Raw genomic sequence first — 23,286 nt, 5'->3', positions numbered from 1 at the left:
GCTGAGCACGGTCAGGTTGCAGGGGCAGCACCACAGTCAGCTGCTGTCCTACCTGGTGAGCTGCTTTCCTGGTGGTGTGACCACCAGGGACAACATGGGGGGTGCCACTTCCACAGGGATGGGCGAGAGACAGTGCCCTGTGTCAAGGCACTGGGCCATGTCTGTCTGAAGGCGATTTCCCATGCCTCCCCACCAGCTGAAGCGCAGAAATTTCCTCCAGTGAGGCAACTGAGCCAACTCGTAGCGTTCTCCTCTGCACCAGCACCAAGAGTTTTATTACTTAGCCTGGCAGGTGATGATAAATTATTTGGTAATCCCAGCTGTAGACGCACCGTTCAAAAAAGTACAGAGGTCCTGTACATGAGTTGAGGCAATCCCAAGCACAAATACAGCCTGGGTGGAGAACGGATGGAGAGCAGCCCTGAGGAGAAGAACTTGGCGGTGTTGGTTGACCAGAAGCTCAACATGACCCAGCAATGTGCACTCACAGCCCAGAAGGCCAGTCACATTCTGGGCTGCATCAAGAGGAGCGTGGCCAGCAGGGCAAGGGAGGGATTCTGCCCCTCTGCTCTGCTCTGCTCTGCTCTGCTCTGCTCTGCTCTGGTCAGACCCCACCTGGAGTCCTGCATCCAGCTCTGGAGGCCCCAGCACAGGAGAGACATGGAGCTGCTGGAGCGGGTCCAGAGGAGGCCACAAAAATGATGCGAGGGCTGGAGCACCTCTCCTGGGAGGAAAGGCTGAGAGAGTTGGGACTGTTCAGCCTGGAGAAGAGAAGGCTCCAGGGAGACTTTATAGCAGCCTTCCAGTACCTGAAGAGAGTCTACAAGAAAGCCAGAGAGGGACTTTTTACAAGGCCATGGAGTGACAGGAGAAGGGCCAATGGCTTTAAACTAAAAGAGGGTAGGTTTACATTAGATATAAGGAAGAAATTCTTTACCATGAGGGTGGTGAGGCACTGCCACAGGTTGCCCAGAGAAGCTGTGGCTGCCCCCTCCCTGGCAGTGTTCAAGGCCAGGTTGGATGGAGCTCTGAGCAACCTGGTCTAGTGGAAGGGGTCTCTGCCCATGGCAGGGGAGTTGGAACCAGATGATCTGTAAGGTCCTGTTCTGGTTTGGCTACGGCTGGCAACAAAAGCGCCACGCGGCTTCGCCTCCCCCCCACCAGGGTGCGGAGGAGAATGGAAAGAAACAGGCAGAAACTGGTGGGTTGGGATAAGGACAGTTTAACAGAACAGCAAACAGAGGGAACAGGAATAACAACGATACAGATAACGGGAATACAGAAAACAAAACAGCAGAACAGAGCCCGCAGAACAGAGTCGCTCTCTCCTGAACCGCCGCCACCGCGAGCTCCCAAGCCGCGAGTGAGTTCCCGTGCATGACGGCACATGGTATGGAATACCATACCCTGTTTGGCCAGGTTGGGTCAGCCCCCTGGCTGTGCCCACTCCTGGATTCCGGTGAAAATTAACCCTGTCCTGGCCAAACCCAGGACAGGTCCCTTCCAACCCAAATCATTCTATGATTCTTAGGGAATTAAATCCAATGTCTAAAGCAACCACCATGAACAGAGCAAATAATAAAAGAGAGGGTTCATTCTTTTAGCCAAGGTGTTACACGGATGCTGCTGGTCTTCTTCCAGGAACAAATTGGGTTACATTTTTCTATTTTCTGGCAAGGATGCTAAGAGCTTTAGGGATGTCAGTAGTTTTTAGGTGTAGCAGGAATCCTATGGCTGCCAATGGGTCGCTTCAGATTGAGAATGGGACAAATTTTTAATTACCCTTCTCTAGAGACAGAGCCCAGGGAGCTCGTTTTGACCAGTGTCTGAACTGGCAGGAGAGGGACAATGCCAGCGAGCGGAACCTGAGGCTGCCTGCCGGGAGTTACGCCGCAGGGCCACCGCCCCAGAGCCACCAAACCCTTACAGCTGCCGACTTGCAGATTTCTCCTGTCTTGAGGGTTGCTGATCTTGCTGTCTTTCGATCCACGTTCCCAGGTGTACTTCACAATGACAACAAAACGTGTCATCGCGCTGTTCACAGCGGCTGGAAAATAAAGTTTCTCACCATAGCTGCTACAGCGTTTGGAAACTCGTTTTCCAGAGCGCTGGATCTCACTGGTAAGGCCCACAGCTACGGATTAAATTTATAGTTGCTGCAAACCAGAAGATACAGTTTTAGGTGAGAAAATTCCACAGCCCGGTTCCACGCGGGTCGATTCTCTGTGCCATCGTAAGGCCCACACCGGGATGGAAGCCGGCCTCGGAACTACCAGCAGCAATCACCAGCGCACAGTTTAGCGGGGTACAACGACACGGCAGCCGTTACGCCGCGCACTGGCCCCGGCCTCGGCCCCCTTGCCCGGAGCCCTGTGGCCCTCACCCGGGGCTGGGGCTGGCTCCGGCCAGCGGCCTCGCGGCGGGGCGAGAGGAGAGGAGAGTGGGGGATCTGCCGTCACCTCACCGGCCCGGCCGTCCCAGGCGGGGAAGGAGAGAGGCCTCCACTGCCGACCGGGACCGGCCGGCAAGGCGCTACCCCCCTTCCACCCCCGCAGCGGCCCGGCGCCGCTAGTCTCACCCGCCCTCCCTGGGGCGCACGCGCGGTGCCCGCCGAGGCCCCGCCTTCCCCTGTGGCCGTCGGCAGTGGGAAGCGTCCGGGCGCGGAGCGGCCCACTCGCGCAGTCGCCGGAGCCGCGCGAACCTACGTAGCGCGCGGCGAGGGCGGCGGCCGCGTCGCTCCCTCGCTTCCTCATTCCCCTGCGAAGGCGCCGCGCCAGGGCCGGCGGGGAAGGCGTTCCGCCGGCGGGCGGGCGGGCAGGCAGGGATGGAGTCCGGGCGCGGCCCCCGGCGCGGCGCCATGATGAGGCGCACGAAGCCCGAAGTGGAGCGGTTCGTCGCCTCCGTGCAGGCCGCCGCGCCTTCCCCCAGAGAGGTGAGCGCTGCCGGCGGCGGGCCCTGGCGGGGACCGCCCGCGGACCCTCCGCCGCCTTCCCTTCCCGCGCCGGTACCTGGGGGGCGTCGCGGCTGCGGCCGGGCGGGCGGGCTCGGCGCGGCCCGTGGCGGGGCCCCCTCCCGCCCCCGCCTCGCGTGGCGCCGGGCCTGAGGGGCGGCTTGCGCGGGGCGCGGCGGCCCTCCCCGGGCGTCTGCGGGGCGGCCTGGCTGCTGCTGCGGAGCCCCGCGGGAAGGGCCCGGGGCCGGGGGTGCCCGGCTGCTCCCCGCGCCACCTCGGGCGCTGCGGGGCTGGGCCTCGGCCGTCCTCGTCCCCGGCGGTGAGAGGAGGAGGGGGGGGTGGTGGGAGTCCGCGGCTGCTCGGCGTTTCTTTCCGCCGGGCGAGGTGGGGGGAGCTGCTGTGGGGTTTCGCTTGCCGGAGGCGCTTTCGCCAGCCGGGAGCCGGTGGTTTGCCAGAGCCGTGCACCTGCCTGTTGCGCCCGGGGAGCCCTAGCGTGGCTGTACAGAGCCCGCCGACGCTCCGAGTACGAGCACAGCGTTGTCCGGTTTTAGAAGAGTATCGTTCCGACGTTTCCTGAAATTCTTTTCTTTTTTTTTTATAAAGAAGAACGGCGAATTCAAATAGGGATCATGTGAGGCACTCTGGGTTCTCGTTGATGTGCTGCGTGATTAATGTTGTTGTCTGTGTGACCCTTTTGTGAAATAGCAGTATTAAGAGAGGAAGAACTGGGATGAAGTAATTTTCCTACTGTGTTTTAGTAAGTGGACAGAAGGATGATGAACTCTGTCTGATTGGTTACCTTTCCACGGTATCTGGAAAATGGTATACAGGTCGCAGTGAGCAGCCTGATGCAATTGGTGGGAGCTATTTAATCCTGAAAGATCCTGTTCTGCTGCTCTGAATTGACTTTTATTGCCGAGGTAGAATATTCAGCAGCGTGTTGTGTAGCGTGAATGCGTCCATGTTCACCATTATGCAGGAGGGCATTCATGAAGAGCCTGTGTCCGTCATCATCATCACCACTTGTACCTTTCCCAACAGCGACAAAATTGTCCTGTGACTTTGTTTAATTGACTTGGGTGCTGTTTAGAACGAGCAATGTCAAGTACATCACTGTCAGAATCGGAGATGCTCTTTCATTGTTTTGACATTCCTATTGAATTCAACAACAAAAAAATGTCTTCTCCTTCTGTTGTGCTTAAGGCCAACTGGTGCATATTTATTTGGTTTTTTAAAAGTAATGCTTACAACTAATTGTGTAGCACAGTCAATGGTGGAAATAGTTACTGGTTTTCTTGATGTGCTGATTTGGGGGTATGGGGGGTGTGCTTATAAGGCTGCAGAGCGTTTCTTTTGAGGTTTCTTCTTATCCATGTTTAAAGGGAGATGCCACTCTGACATGTTTCAGTGTTTGCTTTTTATAACATACTTCAAAAATACAGACTGACAACTTGAAGACTCTTAGGTGGGCTGCTTTCATTCTAAACCACTTCTTCATTTTTTGCATGAATAGCGGGGGTGGGAGAGGGAGGGAGACTAATAATTCAAGGGTATGCAAAATGTACACAATCATTTGGAATCATAGGTGTAACTAGTTCCAGAATTTTTTGGTTGATAGGCAAAACTGCTTTTGAACTGATACTAGGAGCTCAGGCTTTAAATTTGTCTGGTTTACTTCTGCCTTGCGGTTTTTGCTTGTGACTTAGTTCTTTAGCTCATTCCTTTCAGTCTTTTCCTCCTGTCCATGCTTCTGCTGTCTTGCCCTCTGCTTGCTCTCTGTGTTTCTTTTTGTTTTGTCTTTGCTTCTTTGTGCTATCCACCCCCCAAACAAATACCTTTGAAGACATTTCAGCTTTGGCCTGTAGAGTGTGTATGTTCAAGTTACCTTAGGCTGACAACATCAGAAATAAACTATTACAGTAATACATTTTGTACGCAAACTGAGAATGACTTGGGTAAAAATTGCTTTGTCCTCAAGTGTATTAAACAGTAGTATCTGACGACAGTATACTACAGCAGGGCCAGATGACAGATCTCTCTTGGTCTGTACCGTTTTTTTTTCTTTGCTACATGGCAGCAAGAGATATTAAATGTAGCTGACCCCATTCTTCCACTTCCTTTCTTCAGAAGTGTTTATGAAATGTCACATGTATAAGGGCTTGTTGCTGCCTTAACCTGTAATCTCTATTTTGCCCAGTAGCCTTTGCCAATCATAGGAAAGCTAAGCTCTTACTCTTTTCATTTTTAATCCTTCGTCTTTCAGAAACAAACCCTTAAAGGTGAGGAGTGGATTTGAGCTGATAACTAGTTGCCAGATTCAGTCATTTAAAAGTATTCAGCGTCGCTGAAAAGAAGGGTCACCCTATTGAATGATTTGAAAAGTACCAAATGTCTAAAGTATGTCCTCATGATTTTTTCTCCTTCAGAAGTCGATGAAAGGATTCCTCTTTGCTAAGCTGTATTTTGAAGTAAAAGAATATGAACTTGCTAAAAGGTAATATGTTGCTGTCTGTCTGTTTTTCTGTTCTCTGAAGTGCAAGAGAAAAGCTAAACAAATAGGAAGTAGACCAGAGAAACCAAAATCGATATCATGCAGTGGGTATTAAGTGCCATTTAAATCTTTCTAAAACAGCAACTTAGCAGAAGATTAGTTATGTGGTACTGAAAAACTTATCTGGTTGAAAAGGCTTTTTTTTCCTCATGGAATTATGTAGTTCTTACCATTTCTGCAAACTACTGGGTTGTTTTTTTTCAATAACAGAAGTACTTGCTGCAAGTAAGTAGCATCTGTGCATGTAAAAAAATGTTGCTTTTATCTTGAAGGTTGAGGCAAAGTATCTAGAACAAAATGCCTCTGTACTTCCTGTATGGCAGATTCAGTTCTTACACGTTGGAGGAGGGAGTATTATTGAAAAATATTGGTCAAAAAGCTGACTTTTTTTTTTCTCCTCCATAGGTATGTATCTACATACCTCAGTGTGCAAGAGAGAGATCCCAAAGCACACAGATTTCTTGGACAAATTTACGAAGCTGAGGATAACGTAGAAAAAGCTTTTGGGTGTTACAAGGCAAGTACTGCACTGACCCCTAATGTCCTGCTTTACTGCTTTGAGAATGGGCTTTTAAAATCCACGTGTGCTGGACATTCTCAATACAGTTTCTCCATGAGCACATTATTTTCTGTGGGTTTATTTATGCACATTTGATCACGGAAGGTATATGAAGCACTGCGGAGGTGGTTGGTGATTCTTTGCTAGGTGTCACTTGCTTCAGTAGTATATTTTTAAGCTGATTCTTTGTTTTTTGTTCTGGACTTGATCTTTGTGCTACCTGCTGTTAAATGCTTCCCATGTCATACGATGTGTTTTGGACTAAAGACGTGTGACTGGTGTAGAATTCCTTAATGTGGCCTTTGATGACAACAGGAATCTAGTTGCTACTAGAAGACTGTAGGCCTAGTGGGTGTTTTGGCTGGTTTTGGAGGGGGCAGGAGTGGAAGGGAGGGGCAAATCTAATTTTGATTCGGCAAACATAGAAATGTCAAATTCCCAATCAGAATGTCTTTGTTCTGGTTTTGGGAGGGGAGATGTGCTCCGAAGTCTGGCTGCCAACACAACTCCATGAAGTGCTGCTTAAACTGTGTGTCTTAGCTATTTTTTTGGTTTTTTGAAGTGTTCACATCTGGCTACTCTAGAGGTCCTTATACTCCTCCTGCCTGTGTATAGCAGTAGGCAGTGGTAGATGCAGAGGGGCTGGCTTTTGCATTATTTCTTAGGCTCTTCTGAATTCCAGGAGTCAAATCTGGGTGCTCTAAATTAGTGGTGGCATTTAGAAGGGCTTTTCATAATATATTCTGTATTGGTAGATGTAATTAATGTGAACTGCTGGGTCTGATTGTGGGGGGACAACTCTTTCCTGTTGTATGTGGATTGTAAGATGAAGTTACTTTTTTTTTTTTCCTCCCGTCTGTGCGTGGGGAAAACTAGCGTTCTGTGGAGTTGAACCCAACACAGAAAGATCTTGTACTGAAGATTGCAGAGTTACTATGCAAGAACAACATCACTGATGGAAGAGCAAAATACTGGGTTGAGAGAGCTGCTAAGCTTTTCCCTGGGAGTCCTGCTGTTTTTCGGCTGAAGGTACATTCCAAATTACCTCTGTTCTGTGGCTTAAAGAAACTTTCAGCATCTGACTGGAGTGCTTTTTACATCACCTCATGCGAAACTCTTCCTAGCTAAATTATTTTAGAATCTTTAATATTAAATCTATAAGAAGTTACTTTCTTTGCAGTCTGACAATTTTTGTCTGGCTTTCAAGAAAGCTGCAGCTACAGACTTTCATACCCTTTTTAGTGTTTCAGGGTTAATCCTCTTCAAAAAATGCTGAGAAACCGTGTTAGTTATCATATCCGAGAAGTTAGGACTAGATAGGCACTACCTGATCTTTCTGTTGTGTGACTGGCAGGAAGGTAGCAGGCCTGTGAACTCGAGCTTGCTTGCTCTATGCTGCTTTTCTGGTTTTAAATCTGTATTATGATCAGCTCTGCAGAAAGTGAGAAGTACTGTAATTCTCAAATACTGTGTAAATGCTTTCAGTCATGCAATCCCACTCTTGCAGAGGTATATTAATTTTGTGTAGCTAGGCAGCAAGCACCTTAAAGTCTTAAGATGTCTGTTCCTTTTAAGCAAGGTAGTCTATGGCAGGGTATGCTGTCATTGAACCAAATGGTTTGACAAGCGTTACTTAACATTGAGAAGAGGCAAATTCTTCTGAGGATGTTTTCTATGATAGTGATCTCAATTTTTAAATATTTGAGTATTTAATCAAATTGTATGTAATATCTGAAAGCTAGTAAGTAGTGTAGTTTGAGAAATGTCGTCTATGTAGTGGAGGAAAGAAGCTGCCTGGTGCTGTAGCTGCTGAAAACACCCATGGGAAATTAAATATTAACATGTTGCCTTCATGTTTACCAGGAGCAGTTATTGGATTGTAAAGGTGAAGATGGATGGAATCAGCTTTTTGACTTGATTCAAGCCGAACTTTATGCAAGACCAGATGATGTCTACATAAACATCAGACTAGTTGCGCTCTACCGTTCAAACAATAGATTAAGAGATGCTGTGCTCCATTGTCAGGAGGCAGAGAAGAAAATACCTTTGCAGTCAAGCTTGGAATGGTGTTCCTGTGTTGTAGAGACATTTGAGGTGTTTAATCGTATTTTGATCCTGTGCTAGTCTTCCGTATCTTTTGAACTGATCTGTTTCTCTTAGTGTCGTTACTCTGACGGCTGTTTGTCAAGTGATTTAACTCCTTCAAATGCAAGTCTACTGAAACCGGTGGAATTGCAAAATACTTCTTGGGGTTTTTTTAATTGGAATTTTCTGGCTAAACTTAAGCGTTCTAGAGCTATTGAGTTTCTAACTTCCACAGCTGAGTTAGATACAGCAGTGCCGTTAGGGATAAAATTGCGCAGGCAGAGAGTTCCCTGGAACTTTGCAGCTGCAGAATATGTTAAAGTCTCACCTGTGAAACTGGATTATGCAGTAAATGCCACTAATATGTTTTGGAGAAGTACTGCCCTTGCCCTCATGGAAGGATGACTGTTCTTTATCCTGTGATGAACTTTCTTCTTTAGGAATATCTGGAATCTTTACAAGACGTGGAGTCTGATAAAAATAACTGGAGAGCTATCAAGAAAGATCATCTGCTGGCCTATTCCAGCTTTGTCAAAATGACACTTTCTTCTAGAGATGTTCAGGAATGCAGAGAGGCACTTGAAAGGTACTGTTTTAACTTTCCTGTATTTAAAAAAAACGAAACCAAGCAAAACCACTACTATATAATTCTCCAAGAATTGTACTTTTTTTTTTTTTTTCTGGGTCACGGGACATCTCCTGAGCTTCTATTTCACTGCTTAACTTGTTTGTGGATGGGAGAGGAGATTCTCTGTACTAGCCACCAAGAATGATTTTTACGCGGTTTGAACCCCAAGCTGTCTTTTGACAGAAATGCAAGCCTTGTTTGAATGGTCAGCACGCAGCCATGGGCAAGACTCATTGATATCCTGGGTCAGTTAGCTTTGTACCTTCTTTCCCTTCAGTAAGAGGGTGTTGTTCCGTACTTCAGTAATTGACTACTTTGGATTTCAGAGACAATTAAAAAAAACAAAACAACAAACGAAAACAAACAAACAAACCAACCCAACAAAAAACATAAACCCAAAACAGTCTCTTGTGTTTCAGCTTTGTCCTGGTCATTTTGTTCTAAACTAACACAAGTAGTACTGGAATAATGAGGAACTTTAGGTGTATGGTATAATGTGTAGGGAGGAAGCCACCTGCAGTAAGAACAGTCCTTCAGGGAAAACTGATGGTGTTACAGGACCAGCTAAGCCAGCTGACTTCAAGGCATCGTATCTGTGGCACACCGAGAGTAGTACAAAACAATGTTTACAGTCAATATATTCATTGTGATCTATGTTCCTTTCTGCTGTCTTCCCTTTCTTACTGGCTTTTATTGACTTAGCTTGGTTCCTCACTTACACAATGGCTGTTTTATTGTCTTTTGTACAACAATATTCTTCAGTCTGTTAATCTTGAATGAGTATTTGAGGCAATACAAACAATGGATGAGGAATACTTAATGCCCAAGTACGTGTTATTTTCTTTTTCTCCTCCACAACATTGACCAAAACAATCTTGGGTTTTCTGCTGCTGTTTTATTGGAGCCTTTCAAGGTGATTACATCTGAAGCGCTTCCATACCATGGCAATGCTAACAGCCGTTATAGTTTTGTCAGGTAGTTGAAAGAGTGTTGGAACTGTTTGCTGGAAAGCCTCTCCTGAGTGGGGTTGTGTACTGGCCTACAGCTACTCAGGTTGCTACAGCACCCCTCTGTTTTTGAAGAGCCCGTCTAGCTGTAGTTTGGGCCTTTCTGATAAATGAAGGAAAGGGAAGAGCAGAGTGACTACTGCCTCCTGCACATGTCTCAGTCTGCAGTAGTGAACAAGTTTATCCACTTGGTTTGGGAGAATAGTTCTGAAAGCAGCTGTGCAAAGATGTGCTGCAAAAGACTGAATATCTAGGTAATATTTAACATGTTTTACTTTAAGAAATTGAGAGTTTTGGGAGTTTGAGACCATTATTGAACTTTGTAGTGCAGCTCAAGTTTAAGCAACAGACAGTACTAACCATTGACTCCTGAAGTTACTTGATTCACAGTTAAATGGCATCAACCAAAACCATCTGCTATAGCGTTTGCCAGGACTGTGTTTAGAACGAGTTTTCTCTACACCTTAGGTTTGATCGTGTGCTTCAGTCAGTGAAACCATACGTGAATGGGGCTGACGAGTTGTCTCGTACGTTTGTGGAAATGAAAGGACAGCTATACATGCATGCTGGAACTTTGCTGCTGAAAATGGCCCAACAGAGTGAGGCACAGTGGAGAGTTGTGTGTGAACTAGCAGCACTGTGTTATCTGATAAGTTTCCAGGTAAGTAATTTTTCAGTTTATGACGTTAGTGGATGCAGTTCTTGAAATGTTCTTGCTGTACGTATGTTGAAGTCCTGTATTCCTGAGATGAACTGGCGTTTGTCTGCCTAAGGAAAGACTCCCTCCTAACTCACCAAACCCTACTCTCTCACAATTCTTGAAAAGGTTTCAGACGACATGAATAGGGTAAAAGTGTGTCTTCACCTGTTTCGCTTATCAGAGTAACCTGATTCTTGAAGGCTAGTGAGTTTATTTCCCACAGCGTATTCCTTTTTCTGTAATACAGCTGAACACTTGTGTTAAGGATTAGGCTTATTGCTATAGGGAGGGAAGTGTATGAACTGTATTGTTCCCAGATACTTGTTGGGTAGAGAGCAGAACTGAAAAATCAAGTTTAATTCTTCGCCTTATGAAGTAAAATTGATTGTCCTTTTTATGGCACTACTTAAATTCCGTGTATTGCTTGCCCTGATGCACAGTTATTGTTGCTTGCAATAGCTATACTTGTCCACCTCAGTTCTGTGTGTTTTGGGGGAGTTCCTCCGCTCCCTGGGATATGTGACATAGTACCTTCAGAATGAATATTTAAATAGTTTTCTAATGCTAAAAAGAAGCTTGTTTCCTAATTCGTAAGACTAAATTATCTGCTCTTACTGTGAAAGAGCTGTAACAATTCTCTCCTTTATTCGCTAGGTTCCTAAACCAAAGACAAAACTAATAAAGGGGGATCAAGCTGGACAAGATGTGCTAGAAACGTTGGCCTGTGATCGAAAAAGCCAGTCTGGTAATAAAAACAGCTACGCTGTTCCATTTCAGTGTTATGGGTAGTTCCTTTAAGAGCCAAGTGGTTTGTTAAAGAACATATTTGTTATCTTGAAATGTAATGTTAACAATTGAATATGCAATAAAACTTTCTAGGTTCTGACTACACATCTAAAACAGAAGAGTGGTTTGATGCTGAGACCGAGAGTGTTTTTTTTCTCCGCTTTAGCATGCTAGTAGAGTATGTTCTTTTCACGTGTGTCTTTTTTTATCCTTTTTGCCTCTCCAGCACACTAAGATAGAATTTAACTTTTGTGGTCTCTTAATGTCCTGGAAATGGCTTCTGCTTGCTCTTGCTATTTTGCAAGTATTGTTAGCCCCAGGAGGAAAAGAAAATACTGTTGTTTCCCTCTCCTTCTGTCCTTTTACTTGTTCATCAGCTTTGCTCTTTTTGCTGCTCTAAGTATAGACAGTTCTTCAGTCTACAAATTCTTGCAGAGCCCAGATGAAAACAAACCAACCCACTAGACATCAGGTTCAGTTGTTTCAGAATGGACTTTGATAAGACAGACTTCCACTTGTATTACAGCTCCTTATTTGAAGGACAGTACCAATGCCCTTAGAATAGTAATAACAAGAAAGAAGAAGATGGCTTTGTTTTCCTGAAGAACTGGATTTCTGAATGCCTAGGGATGGTTGTCACTGGAAGGTTGGAAAGCCTATGTGCTGAAACGCTGCCCTAATTACAGGGAGAACATAACTTAAGAATCTGTAGGTTTCATAAGGGGAAATCCCATTTCCCACCCAGCCTTGGGTAGCAAGAACAGTCCAGTGTATCAACTGTTACTTGCTTTATGTTCACCGCTTTCTTTATGCGAAGTGGTGTTTTTGTTTTCTAGGTCATATGCTGTTGAACTTAAGCCACGGCAAGCAAGACTTCTTTAAAGAGACTGTGGAATGTTTTGCAAACCAGAGCGGTTCATTTACATTGTTTGATAGCCTGTTTGAGAGTGGAGCTTCTAGAGAGAGATCTTTTATTGGCATGGATGATATTGGAAATGTCAGCACACAAGCACCAGTGCAAGTGGAACTTCATAAATACGATATGGGTAAGACATGTTACCTTCTGAAACACAGCACAACTTTCAGTACCGGAAGCTCTTGGACAAATACTTCACACTGCAACAAAAGACAAATCCCTGAAATAGCTGCCCAGAGTTGCTCTAATGTCCTAGGCAAGACTTAGACTTTATTGCAAAGTAGAGAAACGCTTTGTGAGTAATTCCTTAAAGATTTTGGAGAAGTTCAATAGGTTTGCTAAAAATAGTCACCTGTAGCATTGAACATGGCGAGGATGGAAGTGAAAGGAAATCTGAGAGTCACAGTCTCAGAAGTTTAAGGGGTTGCTGGCTTGAGCACTCGGATGAACTGTATGCTTGATATGTTTGGCTAATTTGAAGTTTGCAGTCTTCCGTAAGTGGAAGTTGGAATCTTATTGCTTATTGTTCTGCAAAGTATCTTTGGCTGCTCTGAGAGAATGAAATGTGAAACCCAGCTTTGATCAGATACAATTTTTGCTGCCTTGTAGGAAGCTGACATCTACATCCAACTTTGTTTTTGCATAGGTGCTGTTCGAATGCACAATGGCAGTCTCCAGCACCTTGTGTGGCTTGGCTTGCAGTGGAACTCTCTGTCGGTCTTACCCCCAATGCGCAAATGGTTAAAACAGATTTTTCACTTGCCCCAAGAAACGTCGAGACTTGAGACAGATGCCCCTGAATCCATTTGCCTGTTGGACCTGGAAGTAAGTAAGCTTTCCAAGTCCTTAAATGTACGATACAACTCAAGTTTATTGATGTTGATTATGTTGGGTTTTTTTGTTGTTTTTTTTTTTTTTTCCAAAACTAGGTATTTCTACTTGGAGTGATATTCACTAGCAACTTACAATTGCAAGAGAAGTTTAATTCTCACTACGGTGCACATCAGCCCCAATTCTTACCATTGCCAGTGTGCAAACAGCTCTATACTGAAAAGCAAAGATCTTGGTGGGATGCTGTTCGTACTCTTCTTCAGAGGAAAACAACGTAAGGCTTTTTCAGTTTGGAAATGTTTGACCGAGCCTTTAGGCAGCTTCTGCTACAACAGCTTGGATTGGTCTCAGTAGATTCTTGTAAAATTAAATTTCTTCTTTGACATATTTTGGACGTTGAAGCTTTGTTGTAGTAGGGACTTGGTACACTTGAAAGATGTCTGAAAATGGACTTTTCGTTTCTAACAATGCATTTCTAAACTAGAGGCAGGTTAGGACTAAAACTGTGGGCTTTATTCATCAAGCAAATAACATGTGTAACAGATGAATAACAGAGAATACTAATCAAGGAATGTTTCTTCTGATATTCAGGCCAGGAACAGCAGCAAAACTGAGGCTTACCACACAGCATGGAATAAGTACTCTGCGAACGCTGGAGAAGCATGGCCTCCAACCTGCCTTAATTATACACTGGGCAAAAAGCCTGCAAAAAACTGTAAGCTGAGATTATTTTCAAATATGTAGAATCCGAGTTTTTTTGCTATCCTATTTTCCAAACTATAAACAGGCAGAGGGGAAAAAACCCTAAAATTCAGATGAGAATGTGTTGTTGAGAACTGTTGTCTATTTTGTCGGGCAGATTAGTTGCTCTAGTCACCCTATAAAGTATGGTCTTAAACTGTAGTGTTATTTTCTACATGTGTGTTGCTTTACATACCTCTTGAGATAAATCCCTTGCGGGGTTGAATCTCAAGTGTCAGAGAAGCACTCTTGGAACTTTCCAAGAAAGCACGAGAAGGATATGTACGAATAGCATTTTGACTTACATTTGTTGAAATAACGTGCTTTGGTTCCCTTTTCTTCCCCAGGGCATTAGCCTTAACTCCTTCTACGACCAGAAGGAATACATTGGACGAAGTGTCTACTACTGGAAGAAAGTTTTGCCTATGCTGGAAACTATCAAAAAGAGGAGGAGTATTCCTGAACCTACGGATCCTCTCTTCAAACACTTCCATAGGGCAGACATTCAGGTATAGATTGTTTAAGCCAGGACTGAAGTGAGAGAAGGGTCTGTGTCAGAAACTTACACAGTTGTGGGATTTTTCTCTGCGTTGTACAACTTGCGTTGTTATTACTGTAAAACTGTTAATGATGGGATTTGGTAGTATCAGTGTCCTATGAAGGGGGGAAAGTCTCTCCTTTTAGCTTTATTCTTACCTTTAAAACTGTGTATACGATTGGAAGGCACCGAACACCCTTAGTACCAACTTTCTTCCAAAAGTATTTTCCCTGTATTATAGGAAGAAAAATAATAATGGATGTGTCATTCTGTTGTTAGGTATGCATTGTCTTTCACTTTCTTTGTAGGTCTTTCAGGTTGCAGCGTATGAAGAGGCGGCACATATAGCATTTGCAACGTTGGATGCAGTTGATGGCAAAACTGATGATGCTTTACTAGCATTTGAAGCGATTAAGAATGTGGTTTCATACTGGAATCTTGCTGTGGTAAGTTTATAAATTGCATTACCCTGAAATACTTTGCTTTATTCAGTCGCCTGCTGACTGATCGTGACTGATCTGCGTCCTGTTCTTTAGATCTTCCAAAGAAAGGCAGAAGAGATTGAAAATGATGCCATGCTGCCAGAAGAACAAGAAGAACGCAAAAGTTACCTTCTTAAAAGCAAGCAGTATCTAATGAAGATCATTGAGGAAAGCTCCTCGGATATGACAGTAACTGAGAAAGTGAGTAATTCTTGCTTGAAAAACTTGTTTCAAGGCTTTGATTACTGTTTCAAAATGAAAGTGTTTGCATTCATGTTAGCTTTTTTAGACCAGGCGTTGCATTTAGGCAAGTTCAGCTTATTTCTTTGATGAAGACAAATAGCCTGGTTAACGCCAGTGGGTTGATAAACTCTGGGTAACTTCTGTAACCTGCCAGATCATGCAATATTCTGACTACTCTGTGGAAGAAAGCTTTAATGTAAACAGATAGCTTTTGCCACTGTCTTTTTATAGAGGTTGATAGTTTGAAAAAATAGAATTAATGTTTGTGTCAATAGTTGTCTTACATTAATCTTAACAGATGTAGAGCTTTGTTGAAAAAACAGAATTCATGTAATGGAAGCCTTGTGAATTGTTCAGCCAGAATTCTGAGTGTGGTCTGTCTTGCTCTGAGGGAGAATTGCAGTCATGACTCATGTTGCAAATAACTTTCTAGCTGCCGGTGTCTATTGAAACTGTGAGGGAAATGCTAGATACGGTGATCCAGGAACTTGGCGAGAATGGTGAAGAGGGAAGTCCTGCCTTCAGAAATGGTCTGTCACGAGCTGTAGATTCAGAGATGAAACATTCCACTCCATCACCACCTAAGTTCTCTTTTTCACCAACTAAGAGCTACAAGGTATATTAGCCAGCTATTATTATTTCAGGGAATTGTTCTGTTTGAATAAAAATTCACAAGGTTCAATTTACTTTTTTTCCTAGTTTTCTCCTAAAACTCCTCCTCAGTGGGCAGAAGATCACAGATCCATACTTCAAATGATCTGTCAGCAAGTGGAAGCTTTAAAGGTAAACAATTTTGTCACCATATTCAGTGAAGAACAGTTAGCCTTTTAGTTATGGTGAGGACTTAATGATAACAGCAAGGGCTAAGTTACAGTTCTTAGACTACTACTAAAATCAGTGACATTATCTTCTGTAAACATCTGCCTAAAATGAGTTCAAGAGTAAATCTTTTTGCTTAATAACTCTTGGCTGGGACTTGGGCAGGGGTGTAGAGGCAACCCTGCCAACGACTGTATGCAGAAAGAGTTCTGCTTTCATCAGTTTGTTTCTCATCCCCTTGGCTTTTTTTTTTTTTACCTGGCTTTAGAACATAATCTTATTACTTTGTAATGCATGGGCAGATCTTGGATGATTCTGACAGGTACCTCGTGACTTTATTTGTGTTTTCTGAGCTTGAACGTGCTTTTAAATAGCAAGAGGGTAAGGACCATTCCTTATGTTTTGTCCTACAGATACCTGTGTAATGTATACTTATGCACTTGGTTGCAACTCTTGTCTTGACAGAATGAAATGCAAGAAATGAAACTTAATAATTCCAAGTCAAATACATCATCTCATCGGTGGCCTGCTGAAAGCTATGGAACAGATACAATGTCAGAGGGTTACCAGAGAGCACAAAATCTTCATGAAGCACCATTAACAGGCAAGTTGCTGCTGAATCTAAACACTTAACGAAACCAAGTAAGACTTTTGAAGAAATTTCAGCAATGTTTTAATGATTCACTATTAAAAACTGATTGCTGGGGAGAGTCCATTCAAAACAACAACAAGAAATCAAGTATAAGTTGTTTTCCTGCTGTTCCTTTTTAGTTGCCACTACTGGCCCGTCTGTTTACTACAGCCAGTCACCTGCCTATAACTCTCAGTATCTTCTCAGAACTGCCGCAACCAATGTAACACCAACGAAGGTGAGGACAAATCTATCAGCTTAAGCTGCTTCCAGTGATCTACTGAAAATGGCTGCTTTTGATTCTGTGTGTGGTTGGATGTAATTGCAGGTCCTTATATAGTATTTGGTAAACTGGGACTGCTAGGGATAAACTGATAATTTATCTTTCTGCCTAATTTTTGGGATATGGCGTTTGGGAGGAAAAGCCAGCAAAATATGTCTGTGATACGTTAGCAGAAGTCCCTTACAGGGTATGTGTGATAGCACTTAATTTCTGGGTGTTTTTTCCCTGAAGTAAATGGCAAAAGAGAATAGGCTTTTCAAGGCTTTTTTCAGGAACCAACCTCCTCATCTTGTGCCCCTTTTTCAATGCTTGCTTTTAGATGCCCTCCAAGATTTAAACTAATCAGTTTAAACTAATTTTGTCTTAGTTTAAAGTGAAACTTGTCTGAAACTATGCCCTGCTTTTAAGAGTACATGTTATAGAGGCTTCAGCACAGTAAGACTTTGTCCTCTATGTTACCATAATAAGCAAAGCAATTGTTTTCTGTTTTTTTCTTTAGGCTCCTGTCTATGGCATGAACCGACTTACACCTCAGCAGCATATATACGCGTATCAACAGCCAATGCATACACCACCTCTGCAAAACACTTCTGCTTGTATGTTTTCCCAAGAGATATATGGCACACCTCTGCGTTTTGATTCTCCTGCTACTGGACTAATTTCTCCTCGTGGGGGTGATGAGTACTACAATTACAGCCTTCCACAGGCAAGCACAAACCCACCATTGCCTGAACCAGGCTATTTCACAAAGCCTTCAGTCATGCCACCGACTTTCAAGCCTGCAGAATCAAAAGTGATAGACTTTCCGAAATCTAAATTTGGACAGCCAGGAACAGCAGAAGGATCAAAGGCCTCTCTGCCAACACCAGCACAGTCGAGTCAGCCAACAACTTTTAAATTCAACACTAACTTCAAGTCTAATGATGGAGACTTCACCTTTTCTTCTCTTCAGGTTGCAACACAGCCTCCTAATGGAGCCTTTAATAGCAGCGAAAGCCTCTTGGGTCTTCTGACATCTGATAAACCTTTACAGGATGATAGATACATCGAACAAAAGCCACTTAATGATCACACAAATAGTCAAAGAAACATCTTCAATTATGGCAATAAACATATTCCAAGCATCTCTTTTAGAGAAAGCAAGGCACAAAATGCACACAAAAACCTGAGCTTTGAGAAGAGTGATATGTTTAGGGCCCAAGAACCAAGCAAACCTGTATTTGTGACTTCAAATTCGGATTTAGCCAATAGAAGTCATGAAACAGAGGGAGGAAGCACCCATGGTGGAGATGAGGATGATGATGGTCCTCATTTTGATCCTGTGGTGCCACTTCCTGACAAGATTGAAGTAAAGACAGGTGAGGAAGATGAAGAAGAATTCTTCTGCAACAGAGCAAAGCTCTTCCGTTTTGATGCAGAATCTAAAGAATGGAAAGAAAGGGGTGTTGGAAATGTGAAAATACTGAAACATAAAGTATCTGGCAAATTTCGTCTCTTAATGAGGCGAGACCAAGTGCTGAAAATCTGTGCAAATCACTACATAAATACTGATATGAAGTTGACTCCAAATGCTGCATCAGATAAGTCATTTGTATGGCATGCTTTAGATTACGCAGATGAGTTGCCAAAACCAGAACAGCTTGCAATTAGATTTAAAACACTCGAGGAAGCAATGCTTTTCAAAAGTAAGTTTGAGGAGTCGCAGAATATTTTAAAAACCTCGGGATCAAATATTGACACATCTGTGACTCAGAGTAGTGGGACTGCAAGAGAAACAAATCAGGACATCAAGGAGCCTAGCAGATCCCTTTCTGGGACCCTAAACTTTGGCTTTCATTTCCCGAGAGACGGGATAAGCAGTGAATCTGACAGCAAAGGCAGCCTTACAGCTACATCAACTGCGTCTGGCCCTACCACTTTTTCATTTGGAAAGGAAGTCTCGCAAACCTATTCTTCTGGCGGGTTTGGGCAGCATCTCTCAAAGAAGGATCAATGGCATTGTAAAGTATGTTTAGTTCCAAATGAAGCAACTGCAAAAAATTGTGTATCATGTCAAAGTCCAAAGCCAGATATGTGGGAAACAGAGGGCACCCCATTAACTGACTCTGCTGCAAGTTTCAAAGCCAGTGGTAACGCTGTGCAGGACAAATTTGGATCTGCTTTTGCTAAAAAGGAGGGCCAATGGGACTGCAGTATCTGTTTGGTAAGAAACGAACCTACTGCCTTCAAGTGCATTGCCTGCCAGAATCCATACGAAACTAATGCAGTGGTATCCGCTCAACAAATTTCCTTTAAATTTGGGCAAGCAATTGCTCCAAAGACTGTGCAAAATGACTTGGGAACTGCTTTTTCTAAAAAAGAAGGTCAGTGGGAATGCTCTATGTGCCGAGTCCAAAATGAAGCAAAAGATATGAACTGTCGTTCTTGTCAGAATCCTAACTCTCAAGCTCAACCAAATGTGCCTCCACCTACTGTTCAGGCATCGCCTGCTCCCAGGTTTGGTTCTGTTGCTGATGCAAGTAAGCTGCAGAAAAATGGATTTGAAGGGCTTTTTGCTAAAAAGGAAGGGCAGTGGGATTGCAGTACTTGTCTTGTAAGGAATGAAGGTTCTTCACCAGCCTGCATAGCCTGCCAAACACCAAATCCATCTGGTAAGCCTGCTGGTGATGCTTCATCGACTCCTACTTTTGGCTTGAAAAGTAAGTTATCGGAACCTGGCGGAGGACAGCTGGGAACAGGCTTCAAGTGTGATTTCTTAGGAAAGGGCTTTAAGTTTGGTCATGATGAGCAAGGCAAGACACCGTTTACATTTCAGATACCTTCTGATACTGAAGCTAAGCCTGCGAAGGAAGGATTTAACTTTTCAATGCCAGTTCCTGCAGACGGGTTTAAATTTGGGATACAGGACTCTAGTAAAAATGCCACAAAGAAAGAAGAGTCATCCAAAGAGTGTGCAACTGGCTTCTTAAAAACCATTGATGAAAAAGACAAAAAGGAGCTGCCTTCAGATAGTGGAGTTATATTCCAGTTGCAAGAAACAGCGAACAAGGAGATAGGTGACTTTGTTTTTGGGCAAAATAGCAGCACTTACACTTTTGCTGAGCTTGCAAAAAAAACTCCCGCAGAAGGCTTTCAGTTTGGCAAAAAAGATCCTAACTTCAAAGGCTTTTCAGGTGCTGGTGAAAAGCTGTTTTCTTCGCAGGATTCTAAAGTGGATCAGAAAGCAAACACGTCTGCTGACCTGGGTGAGAAGGATGATGATGTGTATAAGACCGAGGAAAGTGATGATATCCATTTTGAACCTATCGTTCAGATGCCTGAAAAAGTAGAACCATTTACAGGAGAGGAAGATGAGAAAGCGTTATACTCCCAAAGAGTAAAGCTGTTCAGGTTTGATCCAGAAACAAGCCAATGGAAAGAACGTGGGGTGGGCAACCTGAAGATTCTTAAAAACGAGGTTAATGGCAAAGTAAGAATATTAATGCGGCGTGAGCAGGTACTGAAGGTGTGTGCAAATCACTGGATAACAACAACAATGAACTTGAAACAGCTGTCTGGCTCAGACAAAGCGTGGATGTGGATGGCCAGTGACTTCTCTGACGGTGATGCAAAGTTGGAACATCTGGCAGCAAAATTTAAGACACCGGAGCAGGCTGAGGAGTTCAAACAGAAGTTTGAAGAGTGTCAGAGGCTACTACTAGATATAGCACTGCAGACACCCCACAAACTTGTTGATACAGGTAGGACAGCTCAACTTATACAGAAAGCAGAAGAAATGAAGTGTGGCTTAAAAGATCTCAAAACATTTCTGACAGATGACAAAACTAAACTGTCAGAAGAGGAAAACGTAAACTCTGTTTGTGCCAGCAGTGCTTCTGATCTGGTTATAAAACCTCATGCTGAAAGTACGGGGCCTACTCTGGAATGGGATAACTATGACTTGCGTGAAGAAGCTTTGGATGATAGCGTAAGTAGTTCGGTATATGCATCGCCTCTTGCAAGTAGCCCTGTAAGGAAAAATCTCTTTAGATTTGGAGAGTCTACCACAGGTTTTAGTTTCAGCTTTAAATCTGCCTTGAGCCCATCCAAATCTCCTGCCAAACAGAACCAGAGCAGAACATCGGTAGGCACAGATGAAGATTCTGATGTTACCCAAGAAGAGGAGAGAGATGGGCAGTACTTTGAACCTGTGGTACCTCTGCCTGACCTTGTGGAAGTGACCAGTGGTGAGGAGAACGAGCAAGTCGTTTTCAGTCACAGAGCTAAGCTCTACAGATATGACAAAGATGCCAATCAGTGGAAAGAGAGAGGTATCGGGGATATCAAGATATTACAGAACTACGACAACAAACAAGTGCGTATAGTAATGAGAAGGGACCAGGTGCTAAAACTCTGCGCCAATCATAGAATAACACCAGATATGAATATGCAACAAATGAAAGGATCTGATAGAGCGTGGGTGTGGACTGCCTGTGACTTTGCAGATGGGGAAAGGAAAGTAGAACTTCTGGCCGTGCGATTCAAGCTGCAAGATGTTGCAGACTCATTTAAGCAAATTTTTGATGAAGCAAAGCATGCCCAAGAGAGAGATACACTGATAACACCTCTTTCTTCTCGTGCCAATACGCCGAAGGAATCTCCGTGTGGTAAAAACGCTGTAGCTGTGCTAGAAGAAACTACCAGAGAAAGAACTGACCTCAGCCGTGGTGATGATGCTTCTGATGTAACTGTAGAGGTTGCAGAGGTGTCAAGCGCTTCTGAAACACCAACAAAAACAGTGGTTTCTCCTCCAAAGTTTGTGTTTGGATCCGAATCTGTCAAGAGCATTTTCAGTAATGGAAAGTCAAAGACATTCACTTTTGGAAATACTTCAGCTACTGGATCTCTCTTTGGCTTCAGCTTTAATCCTCCAAGGAAGAGTGAAGACCCTATTCCAGCATCTCAGAACAGAGTGCAGAAAGAACCGGAAGCCTCTGAACAGCCGAAAAGCTCTAGTGCTGCTCGGAAGCCTCTAGACAGCAAGGTGGACAACTTGCCTACTTCAACACAAGATGGACCCTCTAACTTCTCATTTAGAATTCTAGACAAAGGTAAGTGTCAATTGAACTCGTAATTTATTCACCTATGCAACTTACTAAGCGGTCATCTCTGTGCTATTCATTACTCTCTGTTGTCTCGGTAATAGGTAGTTTCTTTCAGTTCTAATGTGGGTAGTCGCATGTTCAGAAGCTCTCAAGAGTTTCAACTAAACGAGTGAATTTGAAGTCATAATTATGTTAATATAGAAATGAAAACGTGTGATGCAGGATGGAGGTTTGTTGGTTAGTGAGAAAGGGGACTTCAAGTAGGAGCTGTAACTCTGAAATGCTGTAGCTGAAGCTCAGGCTGAAGTGCTTAAAGGAGGAGCTGTGGATTCGCTTTTTGAGACTTAAACAGGTAGTTGGATTGGCAGTACATGTACCTGGGCCTTTGCTCTGAGTGGTAAAGTGCAAGAACAGCAAATGTATGCTTCAGCTAAAATTTGAATTATCCCCATGAGTGAATGGGTGGGTATGCTAAAACTACTCTCTGTACCGTTGTTTAGAGTCTTTGTTATTGGCCTCTGCAATTTCAGCTGTGTAGCTTCAATGACAGTAGATGTTAGCCTCATTCCTTAGCCTGAAAAGAGATGACGTGATTACAGCCTCAGTTACAGTTTCTGATACTGTCTGAAGAAGATGTGCTTGCAGAAGTTGTGGCTGCAACATGACCACTGTAATGTGCTGAAGTGTCTTGTGAGAAGAATGGGATTTGTGAACATTTGAATGTTAGAGTACTTCTCCTTCAAAGGCTTCATGTGCTGCTTCCCATCAGTGCAATACTGCTTAATCAGATCATAGTTGAATTTACATACTAGTAATTCAGAATTAATGAAGGCATACTGTCTGTTCATTAAGTAAAGTATAATAAAGTGATGTGGCAGAAGATGATGGCTGCAGTTTATTCCCGTGGTTCAGATAAGCTTGTGTAGAATGAACAGATGAAATTTCCTACTGTGAAATACAACTATGGAATGCTTCCAGAACATAGATAAGTCTGTTTTACCCTTTTAAAATTCCAGGTAAACACTTATATCAAAACAATTTATTTTTTTAGGATTTAATTTTAGCCTTTTTAAATCTAATCCAGTGGCGTTTTGGACAAGCACATCTTCCTTGCAAGCTGATAATGAAGGTATTTACACACTGCACTGAATGTGTGATAAAAACACTTTAGCAGGCATGGACAGTAACTCAACTGCAGCAAAGCAGTTGACTCAGTAATCCTTATAACTAGCATGCATGCTGAAGAGTACTTCAAATTGTGTGTCTGACTACTGTATTTGTCCTGTTGAAGAATGTCTGTAGCCCTTAGTACGTTAATACGAGCTGGCACAGTGGATGGCCCTATTTAAGCTTTTGGCTTCTGTTTGCCTTGTTTTCTGAGGGTGTCAGCGTTGCACTTCTCTGTCACGGTTTTACTGAACGTGCACACTGGATCTCTAAAATTTCCCTTTT

The 23,286-nt window shown here is 43.6% G+C and overlaps 1 protein-coding gene across 3 annotated transcripts in view; it reads left to right on the top strand.

Annotated features, from left to right (window-relative positions):
• The first annotated feature begins 2,655 nt into the window (after nt 1-2,655).
• Nucleotides 2,656-23,286, top strand: part of LOC104326933 (E3 SUMO-protein ligase RanBP2) — a 33,949-nt gene continuing 13,318 nt past the window's right edge. For 2 of the 3 annotated variants that reach the window (XM_075425656.1, XM_075425646.1), the window contains exons 1-21: nt 2,656-2,932; nt 5,377-5,444; nt 5,907-6,018; nt 6,937-7,089; nt 7,924-8,154; nt 8,586-8,731; nt 10,249-10,441; nt 11,135-11,225; nt 12,103-12,312; nt 12,829-13,007; nt 13,112-13,287; nt 13,605-13,728; nt 14,102-14,263; nt 14,601-14,738; nt 14,829-14,975; nt 15,451-15,633; nt 15,717-15,800; nt 16,302-16,440; nt 16,608-16,705; nt 17,250-21,840; nt 22,886-22,963. In XM_075425656.1, the coding sequence (XP_075281771.1) occupies nt 2,825-2,932; nt 5,377-5,444; nt 5,907-6,018; nt 6,937-7,089; nt 7,924-8,154; nt 8,586-8,731; nt 10,249-10,441; nt 11,135-11,225; nt 12,103-12,312; nt 12,829-13,007; nt 13,112-13,287; nt 13,605-13,728; nt 14,102-14,263; nt 14,601-14,738; nt 14,829-14,975; nt 15,451-15,633; nt 15,717-15,800; nt 16,302-16,440; nt 16,608-16,705; nt 17,250-21,840; nt 22,886-22,963 (7,411 nt within the window). In that variant the 5' untranslated portion in view covers nt 2,656-2,824. The remainder of the gene's footprint in view (nt 2,933-5,376; nt 5,445-5,906; nt 6,019-6,936; nt 7,090-7,923; nt 8,155-8,585; nt 8,732-10,248; nt 10,442-11,134; nt 11,226-12,102; nt 12,313-12,828; nt 13,008-13,111; nt 13,288-13,604; nt 13,729-14,101; nt 14,264-14,600; nt 14,739-14,828; nt 14,976-15,450; nt 15,634-15,716; nt 15,801-16,301; nt 16,441-16,607; nt 16,706-17,249; nt 21,841-22,885; nt 22,964-23,286) is intronic. The other variant, XM_075425665.1, reaches the window with a different exon arrangement.

This window comes from Opisthocomus hoazin, chromosome 1, assembly GCF_030867145.1.
Source record: "Opisthocomus hoazin isolate bOpiHoa1 chromosome 1, bOpiHoa1.hap1, whole genome shotgun sequence".
NCBI classification, from domain to species: domain Eukaryota; kingdom Metazoa; phylum Chordata; class Aves; order Opisthocomiformes; family Opisthocomidae; genus Opisthocomus; species Opisthocomus hoazin.
Note: the sequence above shows the minus strand (reverse complement) of the source record. Positions and strands in the feature narration are given on the sequence as shown.